This window comes from Aristolochia californica, unplaced genomic scaffold (genome assembly GCF_029961685.1).
Source record: "Aristolochia californica isolate CCGP_79_NKW_82.1479 unplaced genomic scaffold, dmAriCali1.0.hap1 SCAF_15, whole genome shotgun sequence".
Lineage (NCBI taxonomy): Eukaryota > Viridiplantae > Streptophyta > Magnoliopsida > Piperales > Aristolochiaceae > Aristolochia > Aristolochia californica.
In genome coordinates this window covers 4,161,986-4,186,895 of record NW_027181826.1, presented here as the reverse complement: position 1 = coordinate 4,186,895, position 24,910 = coordinate 4,161,986, and the positions used below count along the sequence as shown (strand labels likewise).

Genomic DNA, 24,910 nt, shown 5'->3' with positions numbered 1-24,910 from the left:
GGCTTGATTAGCCTTCTTATTACATATCTCTGCAATGTGGCCATATCTTCCACAGAAGTTGAATTTCTAGTCTGAGAAGCACCTATCAATAGTGTGGCCAGGTTTTCCACACTTAGTGCATTCTTTCCAATTTGTTCCGCCATACCCATTCCTTTTACCTCTTCCTCGTGCTCCTCCAAAATAGTTGCCACGACCTCGGCCATGGTCAGATGATGGTCCCCTATGCTCAGAGTACATAGCGGATGGTATTGTAGGAGTAGATGAAGAAGTGTTTGGAAGAAGAAGTAATGTGGCACATACATCATCAAATGTGGGGATTTCGGAAGAGCTAAGAAGTTGACTCTTAGCAACTTCAAGATACAGTTTGATGTTGGCGAGACATATGAACGTGACTAAGGCTTCTTTTTGTTTTTTTTTGGACAGAGATATCCGTGGAAGTAGGCTGGGCTATTTTCCATTCTTGAAGAAGCCCTCTAAACCGAGCCAAATATTCATGGATATTATCTCCTTGCTTAGTGGTAAGCTTTCTTTGGAGAATATCATATAGCCTATGTAAATTATCAGAGCTAGAATACAACTTGGTACATGTCTCCCAAATTTGTTTAGTCGTATCAAGATGAATAACATTATTGGAGATATATTCTTGCATGTTTTTTATAAGCTAACTAATCACCAAAGTATTATTCTTCAACCACTTGTTTTAAAAAATATCATCTTCATCAATAGCTAGTCCACGGATGGTGAGATGACCATGGAGATCATTTGTTATAAGAAATCGGCGAACCGATGTGGATCAGCTCATAAAATTTGATACCCCTCACAAGGCTACAGTATTAATCTTGAGTATATCACTCTTGTGACCTATGTATTCTTCAGCCATAATAGGCAAAAAAAAAATCTTCAATCAACTACTAGTTAAAAACCAAGTATAGGTCTTTAACCAAAACAACCAATGGAGGAGCATTAGCATAAAGGCTAAATAATCATATTTTTGAAAATTTTATAAATAATCACTCAAAAAAGGCTCAATATGATTCTCTTTATCTAGGAATCTCGTTCCCACGAAGTTATAAAAAAATTCAAACTAAACTGGTCTCAGTCAACAAAATTTTCAAACCGACAAAAAACTATCTCGATGACTTCTTCTAATCCGAGATGAAAAATATTTCCACCACTTCATGATATGAAGAAATGAATAAAAATCTCTCTAAACCATCCTTTTAATATCCAAAAACCAGTAGCATAAATCAATAATATCATAAAAAAAAAACTTATCTCATGAGCTTCAATCTTGCTTCATGAAGAGCCTTCTATGACCATATCTTCTTAGAGTATTCCTTTGACATGGGATCCTAAATTGGTTGCTTTGATACCATATTGAGTTTAGGACCCCGTGAATAATAAATCAAGCAAGGGGAGAGAGAAGAGAAAAATAAAAGAGGGAAAAGAGCTCTCGGGTCGAGAGAGGAGAAGAAGAAAAAACTAAAGAGAAGAGAAGAGAGGAGTTGCATGTGAATGAGAAAAGAGAAGAGAACTCCTTGCTTTTTTATTGATTTTTCTTGAATAAAAGCTCTTCTATTTATAGTGGAGGATTGATATAATTTATGTACACTTTTAAACTATAATTCAACTCAATTTAAAATTTACTCAAATTTTAACTTACCCAAAAACTAACTTTCCCAATTCCTTCTTCGCGAGTTGGCTAGGCTGAGGATGCCAGCTCATGGGACAAAGATGTCAGCTCGTGGTATCTTTGTGGGTCCTACTAAATCTTCAATTTTGCCAACTTATTCAAATTCGTCATCCAACTCATGCCAGCTTGTGTGTTGACTCATCTTAGATTCTCACGTCCTCATGGTGGGTCCCACATTGTAACAACGACAAACTCTTTCTCCATGGGGGGCAGATGTTGAGGACTCAATAGCACACCGAGTCACCCAAAGGAGGCGACAACAACTCACTGAGTTTATCAATTTTAAATTTCATATTTTATATTGCTTTTAAGTATATTTTTTCATTAATTATGTAATGATCTAGGAAGTAGGGGCATAATTATCAATTTAAGCCCTAAAACTCTAATGACGTCAAACGCTATTTAGAGGGTAGAGAAATAGAAAAAAGGGAAGTATTGAATTAGGTTAAACAGGGTTTGGAGTTCTCCTTGACGAGCTCTAGGGTTGGGAGGTCACCTTGACGAGATCAGGTATAGTTTTCTCTTGAATTTGGGTTTATTCTTTCTCTCTTTGAATTCTGGTTTGCATTGATATTATCCAAGCCAAGGGAAAGGAATTGAATAACTGTTTTTTGAGTTCAAATTGAGGTAGCCTCTCCCACGTTCACAACAGCAAGAGGGAGTTGTTCCCCTTCATTCTGAGCAAGAAAGTGAGGTTCTTCAATCCCCAACCCGAGCAGGACATGTAAAAGAGGTATCTTTAGCCTCTAACCGAGCAATGGAGGGATAGGAAGTCCTAACCCCTCCTACATGAATAGCAGCAACCTTCCAAGAGGCTCCCTACCCTTTTAGATGTGAGCAGCAAAAGGGTTTAACCCCCTCTTGGCCGAGAACAGCAAGGGAGCTTATCACTTACCCGAGAAGGTTAAGAAAAGGAAACTCCTTTTCAATCTAACCGAGAACAACTAAGGAAAGGAGGCTCCTTTCATCTTTACCATGAGCAACAACTCCATTACAGTGTTGGATTCACCATTCCCACGCCGAGTTACTTGATCCATGGCTAGGGACCATAACAAAGCGCTATTGGGATGTAAGTTCTAATATCCTAGTACCAACCAGAACTATAGAACTTATAAATATAGAAGATGATGATGATTCATCTTAAGTAGGAGAAGAAGAAGATGTTGAACCAGTCAACAATAAGTGAAGGTGGAACTCAAATGGAAGATGGTCATAGGCTAGTCTTTATTTTTCTTTCATTGTTGGGTCTTTCAACTTGGATGTTTTATGTTAATGTCTAGACACCTCTCAACCTCAAGATAAGACTCATCTTGATGTAATAATTGTCCTTTTTACACTCACTTTTCAAAATATATTTTATCTTTTCTTACATATGTGTAATAATGTGTCTTCATATGTATATATTAATAATGATTATCTATGAACATGTATGATGATGTGACAAAAAAGGGGCAAAAGTTTGCATATTGCAACTATGGTTTAGTATGGGGCCATCGCTAGTTCATCTTTCATAATTGAATCATTCAAGATCCTCTAACCAGCCTTAAAATTTGACTTTTGCTAAGCTATGCCATGATGCCTTACATATGTTTGTGTTTGTGAAAAAGCGAAAAAATGATTGGATCCCAAAATCCCTCAAATGAGGGTAATGCACTTGTTGCAATCTTGTTTGCAACTCATCAATGAGTACCTGCATAAAACACGAAGAGGGAATATGTGTGCATGAAAATTTAAATGCAAAAGTAAAGGAGAGATATTTGAAAGATGATAGGGGAGCATACATGTAGTCATTTTGTAAATTTTGATTATGTCAAAAGGGGGAGAAAATCTAAGTAAGATACATAATCTCAATTAACGCACAAATAGAGGGTAAATGATCCAACAAAAAATTATAAATTGAACTCAAGGGGAGAAACTACAACAAAAGTAGAACTTAAAGGGGAGTTTTAAAAATCATTCATGCATAAGGACTCATTTGCACTTAAATTTTTATATGCTCTGAGTGTGTATCATCATAGGATTTTGGTCTTAAGAACCTCATTAGGTTAATTTTAATTATAAGAAATACTTAGCAACTAATTGTGAAGTTTGAGTGAGCTTAAATGGCAAAAAAAATCTTAAACAAAAAGGCAAAGCATCCACTCGACCAAGTACGAGCCATCCAAATGGCCTATAAAAAGGCTAAATGGCAACTCAAGACCGAAGGTAGACCATCTTAATGCCCTACCTTAAGTCGTCTTACTAATCAAGAGAGAGAAAACTCTTTGTCAAGTTTCATCTGCGAGAAGGTCTGAATGGCCAACCAAGAGAAGGCTAAAAAAGAAAATAATGAAACCCTGCACTCCCAAGAACATTCAAACAAACAAGCACCAGTCCGAATGACCAAGAGAGAAAAATGTATGTAGAGATTTGTTCGTCCAAGCATCCAAACAACTAGTCTAGAGGGAAAGAAAAGCCACTATAAAGAACCATTCAACCAAGTGTCTTGATGGTCATTCCAAAGAAGTCAAACGGCCAAGAGAGAGAAAAGACTATGAGAAGTCATCCAATCAACTGACCGAACAACAAGGAAAAGATTGATTATTGAAGGCCGTCTAAGTGTCCAAACTATGCATTCTAGAAAAGACATAGAAGATGATTCAAAGCTTTGATAAAATATTTGTATGTATCTAAAATATTTTTATGAGCCTTGAATTTTTAAAATAAGTCAATTAGAGCTGCTCCTTGGACACATAAGATATGTTGTATACTAATGCTTGTAACTATCAAATCAACCTGATTGAGGAGCTTTATATGGGTGCATAAGTGAAAGTAACCATTACAAGCATTTGGTCAAATTTTGTATAAATAAGACCTCTCCTCATCTCAAGTTTCTGAGAAAAATCATTATGGTTGAGGATTTGTTGCCAATAAAGCTTTAGTGGGTCTAGACTAGAGTGCCTTATTGGCTGGTTAAATCTTCTCGAGGGTGGTTTCGGCTAAAGCCTACCCCCCTCTGCCATTACTGTCATATAACTAGTTCAACTCAACCACCGACCTACCGACCGAGACGGTGGGGCGGGTTCGTTGGAAATACCAAGCACAGGCGGCATCGGACATACTAAACACCCATAAGCCGCAAGGCCATTACGAAAAGAGGAGCTCCATTTGAACAAAGGCCGCGAACCACTTTCAGAGTATTCGACTTACAGCGTTCTATCATTACCGAAATTAGGTAAGGAGTTGGCACCAAGAGATGTAAATGCCAGGACCTTTGTGGAGTAAAAGTCGTCCAAATTGTTCAATCCTCCAACCAAAAGAAGAACCGAACCCGGATTCTAAATCAAATCTAAGGACCGATTGCATTGAATCCGTCTGATCGCTGCAAGACGCGCAAAATATTTTGTTCTTTTCGTTAGCAGAAGCAGAATTCTATACATTTCGTTTCGATTTTCCTGGTTACATGGCAATTCCGTCTGAATTCACCACGACTGTTTGCAGTCACTGGTAAGCGGTTTTCTCCGCCTTACATGTGTGTGTCCAATTGCAGGATATCTTAGCTCTATGCAAGTTCGTAATTTATTAACTAGGTCCTCTCTTCTGAGTCGTACTAGTTTCTTGTTTTCTTGTTTTTTTTTTTTTTTCCTTTTGTTGGCTTCTTCCCTGTAATCCTGAGGCTCTGGTTAGATTGTCTGTGAATCGGTCCTTCATTGGTCCGAATGCAGTCGTGGTTATCAAGCCAAAGAGAAGGTAATCGATCTCGTTATCTCTGTATAAATTGTTTTGATGTTTTTACTTTTATGATGGAAATATTTTCATGGAAAGAAAGAAGTGCACAGCTGGCATAAGATAATATCTGTAACGACAAAGATAGCAAAGTTAACAGCGTCTCCCAAATCTAGCAAAAGGGATCCCGATACAAATTTGTCTGCTCCGACATTATATACGAAGAAACAGAGAACACCATAGTATGTAATATCCTTTGGAATAAAAAATTTGAACATATCATGAGGTAGAAAGTGCGTGGTGGACTCTAGTGGTGGTAATTGTACCGAAAGGTTCAGATAACATCGTCAGAGTTTTCCAGTAGATTAGGAGTTGATACTTTGAATTATCTGACAATTTGATGTCACAGGAGTGTTGAAGAACGTTAATGTGGTTAATTGGAGAGTCTGTTCATGCTTACTTGCAGGTTAAAACAGCTAATCCACACTTCTGTCTATGCATTATTATCTTTAATGACATCTCTAATATGAGTTTTCACATAGAGGGAGTATAATATCTAATATGACGTCATTTTTAAAATTGGTATATGATATATCATGATTTGCTTAAAGTGATGTTTACTTGCGTCACAAATTTAATGGACCATATTACAACTACATTAGGACAAATGGCTATTGTTATGCCTACAGTTTCCATCAGTCAAAAAGAACCATGCACACCTTTTTTATATGTTTCCATATATATATATATATATTTGTTGGATATGCCAAATTTCTTTCAGATAGAACAATGCTCACATTTTATCCCATTGGGATCAGGATTATAAATCTACTCACTAACCAGAATGGATAAAGATAACTTTTAATTGGGACATTGTTAGCTGTTGAGTGTCACTTCCCCAATGTATGGGTATCAATTAGCACACACCAAACCTAATTGGTTCATATTAAATAACATATTTTAAAAATATGCTTCTTACATCTGCAAGAACAAGCAAGTTTAACATAAAAATTGAGTCTAAATTAGATGTCCATACTTTTTAGGACATCAGTACTTCAGAAAAGAAAAATAATGTATTGAAAAGGAATTAAGAAGAATGAGGGTGTTGGTCTGGAATGATGGAAAGTGTGCCTCATCTCTATTCCTTAGGTTGTCTGGAATGAAAGAAAACCAGCAGCACTTTGCCGGGAACCGGTTGAAAGACTAATGATGACATAAACCAGCAGGTGACCCCTGGGCCTGCTCCCACAAGGATTTTAAGGACTTCTCAGGAGGCCAGATCAGATGTAATTGGAAGCTAATCTACAAACTGCTGTTGTAGAATGGAATATCCAGGAAGGGGAAGAATCAAGTTGAACTTTGATGGGTGCTCCAAAGGCAACCTAGGACGGACTGGGATTGGAGGAGTCCTCAGAAATCATGAGGGATCTACTCTTGTCTCCTTCACTGGGCCTTTGGGAATATCTAATTCAACAGCAACTGAGGTTCAAGCCCTTTTTCTGCCCAAACATCCACAGCAGCTCCTTTTCTGAATCTTTGGAAGTGGAAGGTGACTCTTTCTCAGTGATTAGTTGGTGTAAGGAGATAAAGAAGCCTCCTTGGAGGTACTGGACAGCGATCAAGGAAATCTTTAACGTCCCTTTTAGTTGTAATTGTCTTTCGTTTCATGTAAACAGGTCTGCCAATTGTCTGGCAGAAAAGCTTGCTAATGAGGGGGTTGTTACAATCTCTTGATGCCCCCGCCCCCGCCCCCTACCCGATGTGGTTGCTGCCTTGAGCTCTGACCTTAATGAATTATAGCCTTTTCTCAAAAAAAATGAGGGTATTGGTCTCTTATCCATTATGTCTTCTAAGCTTTGAAGAAATATGACCAATGTCATCTGTGGATCTTTATGAATATAGTCAATATATCGAAGTCCTGACACACAATCAAAGTGTCTGCTGGCTCTCATTAATTTAGCTTAATATATTCCTTTTCATCTTTTATTTTCTTTTTACAAATTTTGTTTTCTTAGTGGTGATTTTGTTTGAACAACTTGGGGCTAAACGAGCATCATAATTACCTGAAAAAAGGAGCCAACACGACAAAGTTAAATTCTACACCCATTATGAAACAGGTACATGAGTTATAATAAAGTCACATCAACTTGAAATTGAATGATGCAAGAATTTTAGCTCTAGAAAGCCTTTTTTTTTTTTTTTTGTCTCTCCATATGAGGTTATCTCTTGAAGAGGAATTATAGTTGGCTTATTAATGCTGTCATTCTTATCTTTTTTATGAACTCTGCATGGCACCGAAGCCAGATATGTTATATTTGGCTTATTAATTATACAAAGCCATTTTTTTTTGTTTGAAGATGCTTGCATATCTCTTATTCTTCTACTGTCTCTAATTAAGAGTATGCTTAAAATAATTTTGGTGCATTGGGGCCAGCTTCTAAGTCAATTTACTTCAAGAAGAGAAACACAAAAAATCTGCACCAATGTCTGCAACATGAGTCAGAGCAGGCTGCAGTTGGAGATCAAATGATTTAGCTTGAAACTTCCAGTCCTATCTTGGTACTTTGGAGAACTAGGTTTTGACTTAATGATCCTCAAAAAAGAAAAACAGAAAAGGATAGTGGGCCCACCCTTCTGCTTCAGTGGTGTCTACAATATGAGTCAGGTCTATCTCAAAAGGATGTCCAGCTGGAAACTTCCACTCATATCTTAATCTTATGTGGACTGCAAATAGATGCTATGCTTAGATTTAGATATTTTCTAGCCTGTGTAAGTACTGGTGCTTGTTATGTGTTTGAACCCTACAAGTTGTAATGGTAGTTTGTAGTTAAGGAATATGAGCCTCACAATTTCATTTTGTGGTTTCAGTCAGCGAGATATTCCAACTCTGAACATTGATTTGCATTTTGCACACTGTTCCCGCAACCTTGAAAAATGTACGATCTGTGGAGAAATGGTCCCAAAAAGACATGCAGATGAACATTATCTAAATATTCATGCACCGGTATGTATATCTCATTCTTGAAACTATTGTACATGACTGTGAAAATTGCTTTAGTATTGGACATGTTCAGTAATTGGATGAAAGCTTCAGCTGAATTAATTGCTTTTTCCTATGCACCAACCTTTATTGTAATGCAAATTTGTGCAGCTGTGATTGTTATTGCAATATTTTATATTATCTTATTTGAGGCTGCCTCCTGTGATTTCATTTTTCTGATTTTGTATTGCAATTTTACACACTGAATCTGGACCTCAGTTTCATACAAAAATTGTGGTTGAATATTACTATCGCAGGTGGCATGTTCTCAATGCAGTGAAACTATAGAACGTGATGCTTTAGATCTTCATAAAGATGAAAGCTGCCCTCAGAGGATGGTGACATGTGAATATTGTGAATTCCCATTACCTGCAGTGGATCTTTTCCAGCACCAGGTAGTCATCTTCAATGTTATCTAGTCAAAACTTTACGATTTTCTGGTGATTACTGTTGGGAACTAAATATCTTATTGTTTTTTATTTTCAGGAACTGTGTGGTAATAGGACAGAGATGTGTGTTCAATGTAGCAAGTATGTTCGACGATGTGAGCGTATTCAACATGACATTCAGCTCCACAGTAGTACCGAAAGTATTGCTGAATCTTCTAGGTTTTCTAAACTATCATTTACCTCCTTTTTTTTCAGAATGTTAGTTAAACACACACACACACACACATTCCAAGCCACAATGAGGCCTGAACCCAAGACCTCAAACTAGAACCAAATTCCTCCCACCACTGCCAATGTGACCTTTAAATGAAAATCCTATTTACAACTATTAATTGCATTAATTACGGAAGCTATATGACTTGCATTTAGCTTTGCTTGCATCTTGTCTGTGGGCATGTGTTTTTAGGTTTGATGTGAAATTAGGAAAGTGCTAATAACACTTGTTTGTCTTGGTATATTAGTTACCAGTGATTTGGTGGCCTATGTAGGCTGCCAAACTGCATGCCATGTTAAGTTAGTAAAACCATATTTTTTTCTTCCCACTTTGTGCTGCCTTTCTACCCTTTCTTCTACCACTGGACTTCCTGCTTGACAATGTTCTGCTCTCAATCATTCCTCTTGATCTAACCATTCACCCATTTTCTCCCCTTTCTCCATTTGCTCTCCTTTGCTCACTTTTCCCCTTTCTGAGCTTCTGACTCATCATCTTCATCCTCTTACTTGTTTCTTCCCCTCTTCTTACTACTCTCCTTCATCTTTCTTCGTTCTGTTTGCTCCCGTCTGCTTATTATCTTTTTTCTTGTTTCTAAACTTTTCCTTTGGCTCCGTCTTTTTTCTTTTAATTTTTAGTCAGTGACACCCTTTAAACCAATAATGTTGGATTTATTACTCCCTTGGCTCCCTCTTCTTCTTCTTCTTCTACCTTTTCTTGTTTTTGTAAATTGTTTAGACTTATCCCTTATTGGTATCATTAAAAAAAAGTCCATTTTGATCCAGGATTAAAAAGTTCATGTGCTTATTTCTAGGGAAGAGATCTTGTAGCTTTGGCTAGTCATTTGGGATAGAGACACGGGCCCAAATTTATCATAATATCATAGCAGTTATCTATATATGAACCTCCACCAAGAAATTATCCATGTGTAAAATAGCACATGTGGGGGGTATTAAAACTACTACATTGATCCATGGTTAGAAAGATCTTATATTTATTATATGGGATGAAACATCCTATCTTCAGCTACCCACACTAGGCCCGCCTACACAATGGGCTGCTTCAAAAGCTATGTAACTAGTATCAAGAGAGTTATGTGTTTTGAGACATTTTCCCTTCTTCCAATAAAAAACTAAAGCTGCTTGTTTCTGTGGTATTTGATAAAAACAGTACTTGAGAAACTTGCTGAAGGTAGGTTCTTTTCTTCTTTTGACATTTTTTTGTTGGTTGTAGATATAAAAAATAAATTTAGAGAAGAAACTATTAGATCAAGGGTGTTAAGTTATTAAGAGACAGACAAAGAGAAAAAGAGCTAAGGAGCTCAAAATTTTAAGATGACACATTATATGATGTGGCTGTCACATAAGCTACCTCCTAAGCTCTCACATCATCAAAGATAAAAAAATTTACCTCATCCATACAAAGTGCACTTAGCAACACTTGTGAAATTGTTGTTAACCTTATTGAAGAAAAAAAAAGGACACCAAAAGCATAACAATTGTTGATACATTTGTATACAATACATTTTAGCTCCAATACATTTTAGCCAAGTTCTCTCTTTGTTTGTCATATATACGCTTGTTGGCACTTCAGTTCTCCCCTCAAGCAACAAAAAAATTGCTCTTTAATTTCATTTAAAAAAATAAATTTAGCTTTGTCTTGTTTGAGTAACGATATTTAAAGTGCTTTCTTCACTTGTTTTTGAAGTCTTGAGTACCTCACAAGCTAAAAATCTTTCTTATATAAGAGAACATAACAAATGGAATACTCTTGAGCAAGAGCTGAGAGCTGCAAGAGTGCTTTAGGCCAGGTACTACCATATTGGGAATGTGAAAATCTCATAAGAATTGGCTGATAAAGTTGCAATTTTTTTCTAGAAGTTTCAAAAAGGATGAGTTGTAGGAAATTGTTGTTATATCCTGTGTCTTTAAAACCAAAGCAGCCATTAAACTGGAGGGATGGCTGGTTCTGGTTCAATCTAGTTAGTCCGGGTTCAACCACTGGTTGAAGCAAAATGGAATGCAACCTATAGTTTTACTATGTAAATGCCTTTTCATTACATGGACACAAAAAACAGTTGTCTGATAGACTAGTTAGGTATGCACCCTTGCATATCTGAGGTTTGCATTTCAAATCCTTCCTCCAGCACATAAAATAATTTGAACTCTCTTTCATCCATATACCCTTTTTTGGAACGGATAGATGTAACTGGCCCAACCGGCCAGTTCAAAATACATTTATTAGTGTTATAAGATCTGGAAAAGGCTCCAGTTCCGGTTTAAGCGGGTTCAATCAGCCGGTATGGTCTGGTTTTAACAATATTGGTTGGCTTTGTTAAGGTTTTATGGTTTAGAAATTTGTGCTGTCAATAGGCAACATGTAAAGAAGATCAAACTGGCCAAAATGAGAATGTTGAGGTGGATTCGTGGCCAAAACCAGGAACAATAAAATTCTTATATATATGAGAAAAGGATCAGGAATAATACCAATAGAAATAGTGGCCAAAAAGAAACAGGATATTGATGTGGAAGTGATTGTGGCCAGAAGATTTTCTCTTGGAAAGAAAAGCTCCAAAACATTTTTTATTATAGTTGTTTTGAGTAAACTTTTCACGAAGTCGGATCACTTTCTCTTTCATATAATTGAATAAAGTTGGTTTAGTTATGTAACCGTAAAACTTTCCTTTTTTTCATGCATTCACTTCTGATATCTATATTTTAAGTACATTGTCAATTACATTACCATGCTGCCAGCTTTTGTCCATTTATGACAGTTAAAACTGGCCAATATAAAACAAAAAGATGCCAATGTAGGAATGTTACGTACCTTTTCTATTGTATGGGGCCATGAGCCAGGTGCAGGAGCCACATAATGACACACTAGTACTGCTGCGATCTAGCTTCAAACTTGGGCCCAATGTTTTAATTTGGGCTAGATCATGGTTCCACATAAGTCAAACATGCTACATAGAAACTAATGTGTTCATGCACTTGTTATATAAGAAACATGGTAATATCACTGCATCAGTAGACATTTATGTAGCATTTGCAACAATTTTATGTAATTATATGATACCTTTGGATTATGGACATGATTATTGTATGTCTGTTGTTTACCGTTTAATCAAGAAAGTGACCTTCAATTGATGAATGATTTTTTCAATGTGATAGTGTCTTCTCTACAGAAATTAATCTTCAGTGATTCTACATGTATGATCATGTATAAGAAATTCTGAATGCATTATCACCTTTTTAGTTTTCTGGTTCTAGAACATGGTCACTAATTTCTACAAGTATTTCAGTGACTCTTATGTTTATTATTTCCATTCTGGAGTCTGAATTTTTCATGTTTCTTTAAAGTGACTGTGATGGTGCTAACCTAGAAATAACTTTTGTCTAGAATACCGACGGATGCAATGGTTCCTGAGAGACGAGACATTCCGAGAAGGCAAGCACATGGTTCTTCAAAAAGGCGCATACTGTTCACAATTGCAGTAACAGGGATTGCTGTCCTACTTGGATCCATTTTCCTCCAACGAAGAGCTGATCATTCTCAACACCAATAATTGCACCATCTGTTTCAGATGTTTTCTTATATCATTGAAGCCACTTATTACCCACCTTCATCTTGTTTGACGTAGTGTAGAAACAGTCACCGTGTCCAATTCTGTAGATAGTGACTGTTCAGGAGAATCTCTTCGCGTTCAAGGCATTGTCCTCAAAATGGCATAGTTAGAGCGATGTATTGACTATAGTAATGTGGTTAAATCTGGAGCTGGCACTGCCAGAGCCCCACGGTGACATGCCATGGAAGGTGCCCACAGTAGAAGCTGCTTTGGACCTCACTTTAGCCCTGTTATATATGAGGGCACATTTTGCACGTTGTGAAAGGCACTTGATAAATAAGAGCTGCTTTTAGTCCAGTCTTGTCAAAGTTACTATGGTTCCCATGGTTCTCTAACCCGGATTTAAGGCCAATGTAGTACCCATAAAATCAATTGTAGGATGCCCAAGTTAGGGCGAGTACCCCTGTCCGAAAACTTGTCTTGGGGCGAGTCCGGGGCAAACTAAGATAAACAGAATGGTATCTTGGAGTAACAGGCTCGTTGCCAAGAAAAAAGAAATAAAACGCAGCTGTTCTGACTAGGTTTTCTCGGTCTTAACTGACGGGGACCATAGAAGATATAAAATGTTGGAGTATTGGATCGTTTGGAGCGGGCTTACTAATGCCTGCCTCGTGCACAGGAGTGCAGTCTTGTGGTCTCCATAATCTTTATAATTCTTAAATGACCTGTTCAACACTGTATTTACTTGCTCGGTTTAGCGTTCTTCTAATGTTTCTTTTGATCTAAACCTGGCCATTTAAATTGCTTTCTGTCCACACAAGGCAAACTTACCCATGAAGACCATAGCTAGACCGATTAATAAAAGCATATTGCTAATTTCGATGCTTCACATGATGCTGCACAAGTAGGGGGGTTAGTCAACTTGAAGTCTGAGATGAAGATCAACCGCATGATGCCCTTCATCAGTTGAAGTCATTAGTAGAGCGCAGATGGCATTTCATCTGGATGTTGGGGATGAAACGGTCCTTCATTTTCACGTTTTAAAATCCTTCATCTCGTTAAAGACTATTTTTTATCTTCTTCGAGATGAAGGACGTGCATGACTTGGTTTTTTTTTCCCCTCTCTCTCCTCGCACCCCCTCTCTCGCGCGTCCTCATTTCCCTTTTTTCCTCCCTCTCTCCCGCACCCCCTCTCTCGTCTCCCTGAGCTCCCGATGTCGTTGCTCCCTCTCTTCGCTACCGAAGAAGCAGGAGATTTCGTCGGTACCGTAGGCAAAATTTCAGCAAGGGGTCTCTGTTCCGGGGGGCTGAGAAATAGCGATTCACACGTTTTCGAGAGCCCTCTGTCTCGGAAACTCTCCAGGCGGTGAAGCCCCAATGGGTTGCGATTCGCTACCGGAAAAGTAGATGACTCCGTCGGTGCTATGAGAGAGGCAAGAGACGACCGTCACCTGCCTTCGTCGGTGCTGTGAGGAAAGGATCCGCTTTCACAACCAACGACCGCAATGTTCGGGGGCTACAGAAGAAAGAAGATGGGTTCCGATTAAATTTTCCTAAGTTAGGAAAATTTAATCAGCATCAACGCAGTAAGTTGAGTCTCACGTCGGACCGGGCGGACTAAACTGAGTCAACCCAGGCCAATAAACTTCATATTAAACTTCATATTTAAGTCTCTGGTAAATAAAATATAATTAAAGTATGCATTTGATTAATTAATTACTTTTAATTTTGTGAAAATATATTATTAATTAATACCATGTAAAAAATCTATCTTATATTATTAATATAATACTTTTTTATTCGTTAATCATATTTATTTTTTATTTACTCTATTATATTAGTGATTTAAAAGTGGTAATTAAAATATTGTTAACTCAAACACTTGGTTTAATTGACTCATTTTTATAATTAATAAAATCAATGGTTTTAAATTTCGAAGATGAAGATGAAGATGAATTTGTCCATACTAACACCCTATTTCGAAGATTTCGAACATGAACTGTCCACACTAATACCCATTTCGAAGATGAAGATCATGTAGATGCATGAGATGAAGATGAAGATCAAATTTTCTCTTTGTTGACTAAACCCCCCTTACTGATACTAGCAACCTGCCGTATCCATATTCTGACATGAGTAAATTCTTCATATAAAATAAATTAATATAAGTTTGATACAGAAAAGGACAAGGTAGAATAGATTGAAACGACCAATAGCAAATAACAAAATGCTGGTAGTCGTAAACCCTACATGTTAAGAAAAATCTTAGAATCTAAATTAAAATGAATAAAAAAATAAAAAATATATATACTAATTTAAATATTTATCCTCGAAAGGGCTCCATTAAATCAATGGCATTTTAAAAAAGAAAATTATAATAGTATTGAATTGGACTATGTAACAATTAAAGAATTATAAAGATTAAAAATTTAAAGTAATGTTTTTCCTGTTTATTTATAGCTAAATCTACCCTTCCTTGTAGATGTGAACCTTTGGAGAGGTGAGGGAGAGATGGAGAAAAGAGAAAAAAAAGAATGATAATTGGATGGAAATGGAGAGAGAGAATGACATAAAAAAGAGGTACAAGGATAGTTAAGGCATAGTTAATCAAATTAGATCAACCAGTTGAGTTGGATTCTATAAGAACTAATCCCTCTCACAGTTTTGTAATTGAACTAGGGGTTGGATCCCAACAAAAGATTAATTGACTTAATTAATTTAAAACATTGACTAGGAACAAAGACCTTTTGCTTGACGTGCTTTCATCTCATCCAAAGTAATTATAAGGGCTTGTGATTGCCATTGTGGCTGAAGTCTTTGATGCTATGGTGGTTTCTGGTAGTTGATCACAACATGCAACTAGAATTATTTGGTGCCTAACTCCTGACCTTTATGTAGGAATTGTTGTCATTCTTAATGTCTTCATTTTAGGTTTATGGTTTCTAATAACGAGATAGACAAGAATACACAAAAATATACCTTGATGTCAAATTTTGCTAAAATAATGTTATTCAAAATCTTCTTTCGACCTAATTTTGATGATAACAAATATTTAGAATTAACCATATATTTTGAGTAAATCTTAAACAAACTTTTCAATCTTTGGAAGCCTCTATAACATTGACTATCTGTTGGATTTAGGATCTCATGATAAGGATCTCGACCAAGATAGTGAGAGATGAGAGAAAGAGGAAGAGAAGAAGAAAAGAGAGGAAGAAGAAAAGGAGAAGAAAGGAGAGAAGACAAACGGCTAAAGAAATGAAGAGAGAGAGAGAGAGTAGGGGAGAAAAGTCTGACGAATTTGAGAGAGGAGAGGGAAAACTTAATGATTTACTCCATGCCTTGAGCCTTTATTTATAATTGAGGAATGAAGTTTACAATGAAACAATGCCCTTAGGGCTACGAGCTCTAAAAAAAAGACATAAGTAGACATACTTCATATTTTTTAATTATACCCTTGTGTCATCCTTATGAGAAGACCTTTAATTTACACCCTTTGCAGCTCCACGACGTGGGGAAGATATTTGCCTTTATGACACTTCAAGGTGTCTTCCAATACTCCCCCTCAACCTGGGGGAGAGAAAACATTGTAGATACCCAGCTTACAACATATATTGGTTAAAATTTTGAATGTGACTAGTTTCATAAGAATGTCTACCATTTGCCCTTGTGATGAAACATTATTGAGGGATAAGATACCTGCCTGAAATTTCTCTTGTATAAAGTGCCAGTATACCTCAATGTGTTTTGTCCTTTCATGGAAGATAGGATTCAAAGTGATATGAATGGTCGCCTGGTTGTCGCAAAATAATTCCATAGAAGTTTCTTTATAGAATCCCAATTCTGTAAGAAGGGATATGATCCGTTGAAGTTCACTGACTATGTGGGTCATAGCTTTGTACTCTGCTTTTGCACTGGACCTTGCAACAACATTCTGTTTTTTGTTTCTCCATGTAACTAAGTTACCTCCAACCCAATATACATCTAAGAAACCTACATTGAAGTGGCCATGATTCTTATAGAGAAGTCTTTTCCCCGAAGTTCCTTTTAAATATCTCAGTATCCTCTCCAAGGATTGGTAATGGGTATGTTGTGGTTTGTGCGTATAATGACTCACCACACTTATGGCATATGATATATTTGGTCTGATCACTGTTAGGTAAATAAATTTTCCCATAAGCCTTTGATATTTACCTATATCAACATATTCTCTAGAGCTTGCATATAGCTTTTCATTGGCATCCATATGAGTGTTTGCAGGTCGACACCCATCATTCTTGTGTCCTCTAGTAGATCTAAGACATACTTTCTCTAAGATTATATAATCTCATGCTTTGGCTGGAATACCCAGAAAATATTTTAGAAGTTCAAGATTCTTCATTTTAAATTCTTGGCATATCTTCTCTTTGACTTCTTTCAAGTTGTCTTCCTCACTACCAGTTAAGACGATATCATCTACATATACTGCTTGTAATACTTTTCCCTTCAAGGTATTCTTGATAAAGACAAAATGATCTATTGAACACTAGGTATATCCAAATTGCAATATTGTTTGGCTAAATTTGTCAAACCAAACCCAAGGAGACTGTTTAAGCCCATATAGAGATGTCCTCAATTTGCATATTGACTTTCCCTCAACCACAAAACCATGTGGTTGATGAATATATATCTCTTTTTTTATGTTCCCCTTCGAAAAGGTATTTTTGACATCTAATTGGTATACTGGCCAAGATGAATTATCAACTAGAGATAATAAGATGATTAACAACTTTAATTTAGCCATTGGGGAGAATGTTTCCTTATAATCCACTCCATAGCACTAGTGTATCTCTTTACAAAGAGTCGGGCTTTGAGGAGAGCAACATAACCATTTGGATTGTGTTTGATACTGAAAACCCATTTACAGCCCACGAGTTTCTTGGTGGGAGGAAGAAGAACTAGGTCCTAAGTTTGATTCTCATATAATGCATGCATTTCTTCTTCCATGGCTGCCTTCCATCCTGGATGTCTCAAAGCCTCCTGATATGACTATGGAACATAAATAGAAGAAATAGATGCAAGAAATTAACAACATGATGAAGACAATCTTGAGAAACAAAATTGGATATAGGATAAGAAGTGGAGAGCCTAGTGCAAGTCCTAGATTCCTTGCGTAGAGCTATGGGCTGAGTATCAAATTGGGGACCAAATATAATAGGGAAAGATAAGCTTACCTCAAAGGGATCCTTAAACTCCATAGGTGTAGTATCGACCAAGGCTTCAAGGGGCTGAAGTAGATTCGCATCAAGTGGAACAACGGGCTTCGGAGCTACCTGAATTGATGAAAGATCCGAAAGAGCATCTTTTGAGGAATAAAAGGATGTGTCCTCGAAAAAGGTGACATCCGTAGAAAAAGTTAGTTGTCGAAGAGAAGAAAGTGAGAATACAATAATCATAATGAGTACAAAGATTTATAGCCAAGTGCTGAAGATGGTAGCCTATTAATAAAGAAGCAGGTTGTAAGAATGACATGAGTCCAATAAAAGTAGGGCGCCTTCATAGAGTAGAGTAGGCCATAGTCTACCTCGAAGAGATGTGAGTTTTTCATTTCAGGATGTAGGCAAAAGAGGTTTGATGGATAATGCCATTATCCTAACAAAAAGATAGAAATTCACTTGATAGGTACACTTTGGCATTATCATCTGAAACACTTGTATATTTTTTTCCAAACTAAGTGGACACTATGGCATGAAAAAACTTAAATATTGAAACAATCGTTCTTTAAACAGAAATAGCCATGTGACTCAGAGTGAAGTCATCAGCAAAAGATAAAATACTTAACTTGAGATATGTTCAAGACATTTAAGGGTCCCTATACATCTGAATGAATTAATGAAATGAGAGTAACACTTTTAGAGTTCAATTCCAGGAGAATATGTTGTCCTTTGGTGTTTGCTCAAATGACAAACTTCACAATTGAAATTTGATAAAGTTTTTAAAGATGGAAATAAATGCTGAAGCAATGTTGTTGATGGATGGCCAAATTGGTTGTGCCATAACCTTGCTTTTGTATGAGAAGTCGCAACCGCAGTGACTGAATGTAAGTTTAAGAAATAAAGGTGCCCCTATTCATGGCTGCCACCAATCACTTGCTTCATTGTTAGATCAGGAAAAATATAAGAAGAATGTGAGAAAGTGATGGAGCAATTAAACCATTTTGTTAACTGGCTAACAAATAATATATTTATGGAAATTTGTGGGACAAATAGGATATCAGTAAGCGGAAGCGATGGTGTAACAAAGAAGAAGAATTTCCCAAGAACTTTGTTTGGGATCCATCGACTATGGCAACAAACTTGTGTGGAAGACATGGAGATATGGAATGTAACAAACTCTTAATACTTGTAAGATGCTCAGAGGCCCTTGAATCGATGAACCAAGATGAAGAAGAGGAAGTGGCAGAAATCCTACCTAAAGTAGTGGTAGTAATTGTAGGAAGGGATACCATCAGAGTTTTCATCATCTGCAAGAGTTGGTGAATAGTGAGATTTCCTTCTTTTTTTTTGTTACTTATATTTACTTATATTCTACCCTCAGTTTTGTATTTGATTTTTCTGAATTTGCATGGTTTGAGAAGAGATGGATCGTTGTAAATTGGGGGAGAAGGAGATTATATGAAATGAATCTAAAAGATAAATGGGTATTCATTCCTGTTGGGAATTCATTTTACGTGAAGAACTTGATGATGGTGTCTTTCTTCCTTGTGATTAACGGGACAAGTCATAGTGGCCGCACTAAAGGCTGTCTGTACTCACAACCTTCGCCAAATAAAAAAATTATTGAAACCTGATCTATCTTGGAATTTAAAACATAACGAACATTATACATTAGCCTTTTCTCCGTTTTTTTTTGTCTCCAGTGTGATAATTGGAACTTTCTCGATCATCAACATTTTGAAGCCCTCAGTTAGTCCTTCCAGAAGGAAGCAGCGCTCGGGTTGCTGGGTTAAGGGGGGGGTTAGTGCCCCAAAGTGGATTCTTGAAGATCAAGTCATGTCCAACATGAAGATCATGTCATGTCATGTACATGAAGATCAGGTAAGAATTTGTGTTAGTGTTGACGACTTCATGTGCACTGGAAAACAGTTTCCAGTGTTAGTGCCCCAACATGAGAAAAACATAAAAAACAAGAGAATTTTTAAACCTTTATAGTGCACTTAATTACAACATAATCCTTAAACCCCAAATTAGGTAAAACAACCATTATTACTACACGAATAAGTTATTGAATGTATAATTAAATATACTAATATATTTATTAATTGAATTAGATATTTTATTGTACATTAATATGGTAATTACATGAGCTAATGAAATACGTATATGATTAATTACAAATAATAAATAAATAACATTATAAATAAGAAAACAAAAGTAATGCATTAAGTTATTAATTTATTAATAACATATGATATATTTTAACCTAAAAATGAATAATTTAAGAGAAAAAATCGATCTAATCATAACTTTAACACACTATATATTTGTACATAATATATTTTATGTATTATTAATTAATAATATATTATCACAAAATTTAAAACCATTGGTTTAATTAACTATAACAATCGGATAATTATGCCAAAATAATTTATCAAATATTTATTTTAACAATATTTTAATTATAACTATTAAATCACTATTTTAATATAGTAATTGTAAAATAAAAATAATTATTTTATAAATAAAAATTATAAATTAATAATTTTTATGAAGATAGTTTAATTTTTCCTAACTTAGGAAAAATTAAACATCTTCGTCTTCCTCAGCAGCGAGCCAGCGGGGCGATGGCGACGGGGACGGCTAGGCAAAGGCAACGGCCGGCGACGGTGGCGGGCAATGCCGACAGAGGCGGCGCTCCGACGGTACGCCGAGAGGGAGAAGAGAGGGAGGCCGAGAAGCTCTGCAAATGCTCGACCTCCCGTGCCCTGCGGGAATGAGAGAGGGCTGCGAAAATGAGAGAGGGAGCAGAGAATGAGAGAGGGCTGCGAGAATGGAGACGAGAGAGGGCTGCGGGAACGAAGACGAGAGAGGGCTGCGGGAATGAGAGAGGGCTGCGGGAACGGAGACGAGAGAGGGCTGCGGGAATGAGAGAGGGTTGCGGGAAAGGAGACGAGAGAGGGAGCAGAGAAAGAGAGAGGGCTGCGGGAATGCAATGGCAGAGAGGGTGTGCGGCAGAGAGAGCCCCGAGAGACAGCCCCACGCAAGAGTCATGTAGATGATTCTCAAAATCGGGTGGAAAACACTTTCCGCCCGTTACTCTTGAGACATGAACTCTTGATTCATGTATATTCATGTACATGACATGAATTTGGGCGCTCCCTAACGACATCAGGACATGACCTGCGTAATGCACATGAAGATCATGTCCTGAGTCATGTGCACTAACCCCCCCTAACTTGGCCGGGTCCGGGTTAGGCAATTTTTCCCCGGCAACAGCAATGGAGCTGTCGATGAACGGAAATAGTGTCGTCTTCTAGCCTGGTTAGGCGGATTAAAAACGCTGGACCTAAGTTGGCAATTTATCATCGTCTTCCCCACGCCACCCGCTTCCGAACAGAGCGGGTTAGCTTCGTCGTCGCCGAAGCTGGCGAAGGAAAGGCCATCGAACCCGGATTTAATCCAGCGCTTCACAACTTCGGAAATTAAATTTAACAACAGTCATCGTCCCCGCTTTCGAACAGAGCGGAAACCCAGAGATGGCAACGTTGACACTGAACAGAAACTTGATCTTTCCGAAAATAATTCAATCCTAAAGTCTAGCGAAGATCACTCTGCTCAATCACCGGCGCTGAGGACTCAATCTACGCTGAGAGCTATAGTAGTCATCCAAACAGCATCAGGAAATCAACAACGTTAGCAAGATACTAAGAACACAATAGAGGAGTTTCTAAAAAAATAGTTGCAAGATCAAGATTAAATTCCATGAATCAAGCTGCAATAAATCCTCAGAGTCGAAGCCGGCAATGAGCGAAATCCAGCAAGACTTTTTGAAACCGGGAACTGCCATTTTACGAATCCCGTTAATTCAACAGCCGAATCCCATTAAGATAGTAAGCCAACTGCAAATAATCTGCACTGAAAACAGCTGGAGATGTCCAACAAAACAGCATGGAAAATCCTCTGCTAAAAGAAATACTCTCTGATTGGCATCGAACAATCTTCTGGAAATAAGATAGATGGCAAATGCTGGTTTTTGAAAAGCTCGGGATGGAAAGCAGCAAGATCGAGAAGGTGCCAGCAGACAGCTAACGAAAACAACAACTTTTCAAATGAAACTGTCCAGTACCAAAATGTGAAAGAATCTGAAGGCCAGGCTGGATACGATTTGGATACAAGTTCCAAACAACTTCCAGTAGAATACTATTCATCAGCAACTTTCGGCAGAGAGCGATGGACAACAGGAATTAGCTGAGCAGATAGAACTTCCAGAAATAGAAGATTAGCCATGAATCAATTAGCAGCGATCATGTATACTCAACAGAGATTGATGGCAATAATTTGAGCGAGACAGTGGAAGACTTCCAAAAATAAAAACACGCAACAACAGAGACGTCTAGACAGCAATGAAAAACGGAAATACTTATTTGCTCCTTCGTCGTCGTCTAGAAACGACAACCAATCTGGCGCAAGCTTCCAACGAAACCACGGGTTGGGACAGAGACGTATGTAATAAAACCATGATCATCCACAGATCCATCATCCACCGAAAGGAATCTGATTATGCTTTACAAACTCATTCATCAAGCAACAATAATATGAGAAACTCAGCAACAGAAATGGAGTTCCAGTAACGACGAAAAACAAAACAGCAATAGAGCAAAGAAAAAAATAATGTGGTTTTTTTCAATTCTGAAAACTATAGATGTGAGTCTTGAAAATCAATGCTTTGATACCATGTTGATTTTCAGGACTCTAGACCTGATTAAGAGAAAACCAGAGGAAGAAGAGGTTATAGACTTGTATCCAAACTCTCCCCCTAAGTTCAATTTATAGATTAATCAACCTATAATATTAAAATTATATTCCTAAAACTTTAACCTAATTACATAAATGCCATCTCTATGAAATGACTCTTTATTTACTATCATGTCATCATTGTATGGGCCTGTGAGCATTTTCCTTGATCTATGAGCCTTGAACTCATCTTCTACATCTGTTGGATGTGTGGGCCTTCCTTGGTCTTATGGGCTTGGACCCATTTTTCAACACACTTAGATATGTGGGTCTTCCTTGGTCGTGTGGGCTAGGGCCCATCTTCCAACATATAGCAGCTGCCTTCAGCTCTAGTATTTTCCAAGAGTTAAAGAAAACTTTCTTATGTTGTTTTAGAACCCCATTGTCGAGAAATCTATTTGCCAAGCTCCACTCTCTTGCTTCTCTGAACATTCAATGATCTGAGAGCTCATCATAACTTCTAAATCCATAATAATTAAATTCATGCAACATGCAATTTCAAATTTTGGAACACAATCACTATGAAGTTCGCTACATGCAATTTCAAAATGGTTGCTTCTTATCTCTTATTGCATTTATCACTACTTCCATTCAACTCCCTAAACCCATACTTGTTATCATTGTTGGCATAGTTCCATTACATATAACCCCCATTTTGATCTTAATTACAGATAATAATGCCACAATAAGTGCACATTACCCTAAAGAGATTAGTAGTTTGACCCCAAAACCAAATGGATAACAACTATATAATTGTGATAAGAAGGGTTTATTGGTATCACTCATTCTGGAAATGTCAACTTTTTTCAAATGAAGATTAACTAGCTCATTCAGAATTTTCAATGATCAGATTTCTATGCCAAGAATAATTATCTAAACTCTATTAAATCAACATGGACAAGGTAGGATCAAGTTTGACCACTTGATGCAGGACAAACAAGATGATTTAGATCGAAGCATTGGATTGTTGATTAATTGGCTCGGTGCAAAGAAACGGAGAAGAAGAAAGAAGAATTGAGAATGAGATGCAGAAGAATTGAGCAAAGGGAGAAGATGAAGACTCGAGAAAGAGACAAAGAAAGAAAAAAATGAAAAGGAGAAGCAGAAGAATAGAGAAGAAGATGGGAATGAAAGGGAGAGAAGAGTGTTGATGTGCAAAACTCTATGAACTTAGCTTATGGCCCATTGGGAGAAAGCAGGAGGAAGAAAGACGTTATGGACTTGTGTCCTAACCCTTCGCCTGAAGCTCAATTTATAGATTACTAATTTTTTAATATTATAATTATAACCCTAAAACTTAAACTAATTACATCAGTGTCATATTTATGAGATGACTCTTTAATTACCATCATGCCATCATTTGTGGGCCTGTGGGCCTTCCCTTGGTCTGTGAGCCTTGACCCCATCTTCCACCTCTCTTGGATGTATAGGCCTTCCTTGGTCATGTGGTCTTGGGCCTATTTTCCAACACTCCCCCTCAAGTTGGGGGTGAGAGAACATCATAAACGCCCGTATAAGATTTTAGGAATAAAATGGCAGTCCACCATATCTTCCAACACTCCCCCTCAAGCTGGTGGTCTCTTTGTTCTTTCCATGAGACCTAGCTGGCATAATAAAAGAGAGAGAGTAAAATCACTCCTAGCCATAAGACATCACTCCATACTCCAGTTAAATGGTCATAGTAAAAAATACTTTCCGCTCAATTTCACAGGCAGAAAAGTAGTCCTACTGTGGGGCACAGAGTCTACCCACTTTCTCAAGGTAGCTAAATAAATACCTCTTGGATGAATAATAGACTTGACTCACACTGGATGTTAGGCACACTCCTATCATTTGTAGGTAGTAGGTCTATAGGCATTGCTCAAAAGAGTAGTAATAAACTCCTCCATCACGGTATCCCAACATAAGGCATTGAATGTCAAATGTTAGCAGTAAAGATGCTAAATAAGGGATGTAATGGTAATCACCCGAAAGATATTCTGGGGCCACTATGTATTTTCTTCTTCATCAGAATAAAAAATGTTGACAATAATCAACAACTGAGAAGTTCTTCTTCAATAATAATGTTTCGATCAAAGAGATACAATAGCAGTAGCTTAAATAGGCATGGGCCCAAATAACACGTACAAAATCAAGAAAATCCTTAAAAGGGACCCATAAAATAATCCATAGATAGTCCATCACTAAATAAGGAAGTTGCACCAAATAATATGTTGGAACCAAGTAATAAGCTGGCAATACTTCAAGAAAAT

At 37.2% G+C, this 24,910-nt stretch overlaps 1 protein-coding gene across 3 annotated transcripts; it reads left to right on the top strand.

Moving 5' to 3' along the window:
* The first annotated feature begins 4,903 nt into the window (after positions 1 to 4,903).
* LOC137951869 (uncharacterized) lies at positions 4,904 to 12,980 on the top strand. 3 transcript variants are annotated; one of them, XM_068798829.1, is made up of 6 exons: positions 4,911 to 5,179; positions 5,808 to 5,864; positions 8,267 to 8,402; positions 8,696 to 8,833; positions 8,925 to 9,046; positions 12,498 to 12,980. In XM_068798829.1, the coding sequence occupies exons 2-6, from the start codon at positions 5,851 to 5,853 to the stop codon at positions 12,661 to 12,663; spliced, it is 576 nt and encodes a 191-aa protein (XP_068654930.1). In that variant the 5' UTR covers positions 4,911 to 5,179; positions 5,808 to 5,850; the 3' UTR covers positions 12,664 to 12,980. The 3 variants fall into 3 exon arrangements, with proteins under 3 accessions (XP_068654931.1, XP_068654930.1, XP_068654929.1); XM_068798830.1 differs by lacking the exon at positions 5,808 to 5,864 and having other exon boundaries at positions 4,904 to 5,179; positions 8,925 to 9,027; XM_068798828.1 differs by lacking the exon at positions 5,808 to 5,864 and having other exon boundaries at positions 4,912 to 5,179.
* The last annotated feature ends 11,930 nt before the right edge of the window (positions 12,981 to 24,910 follow it).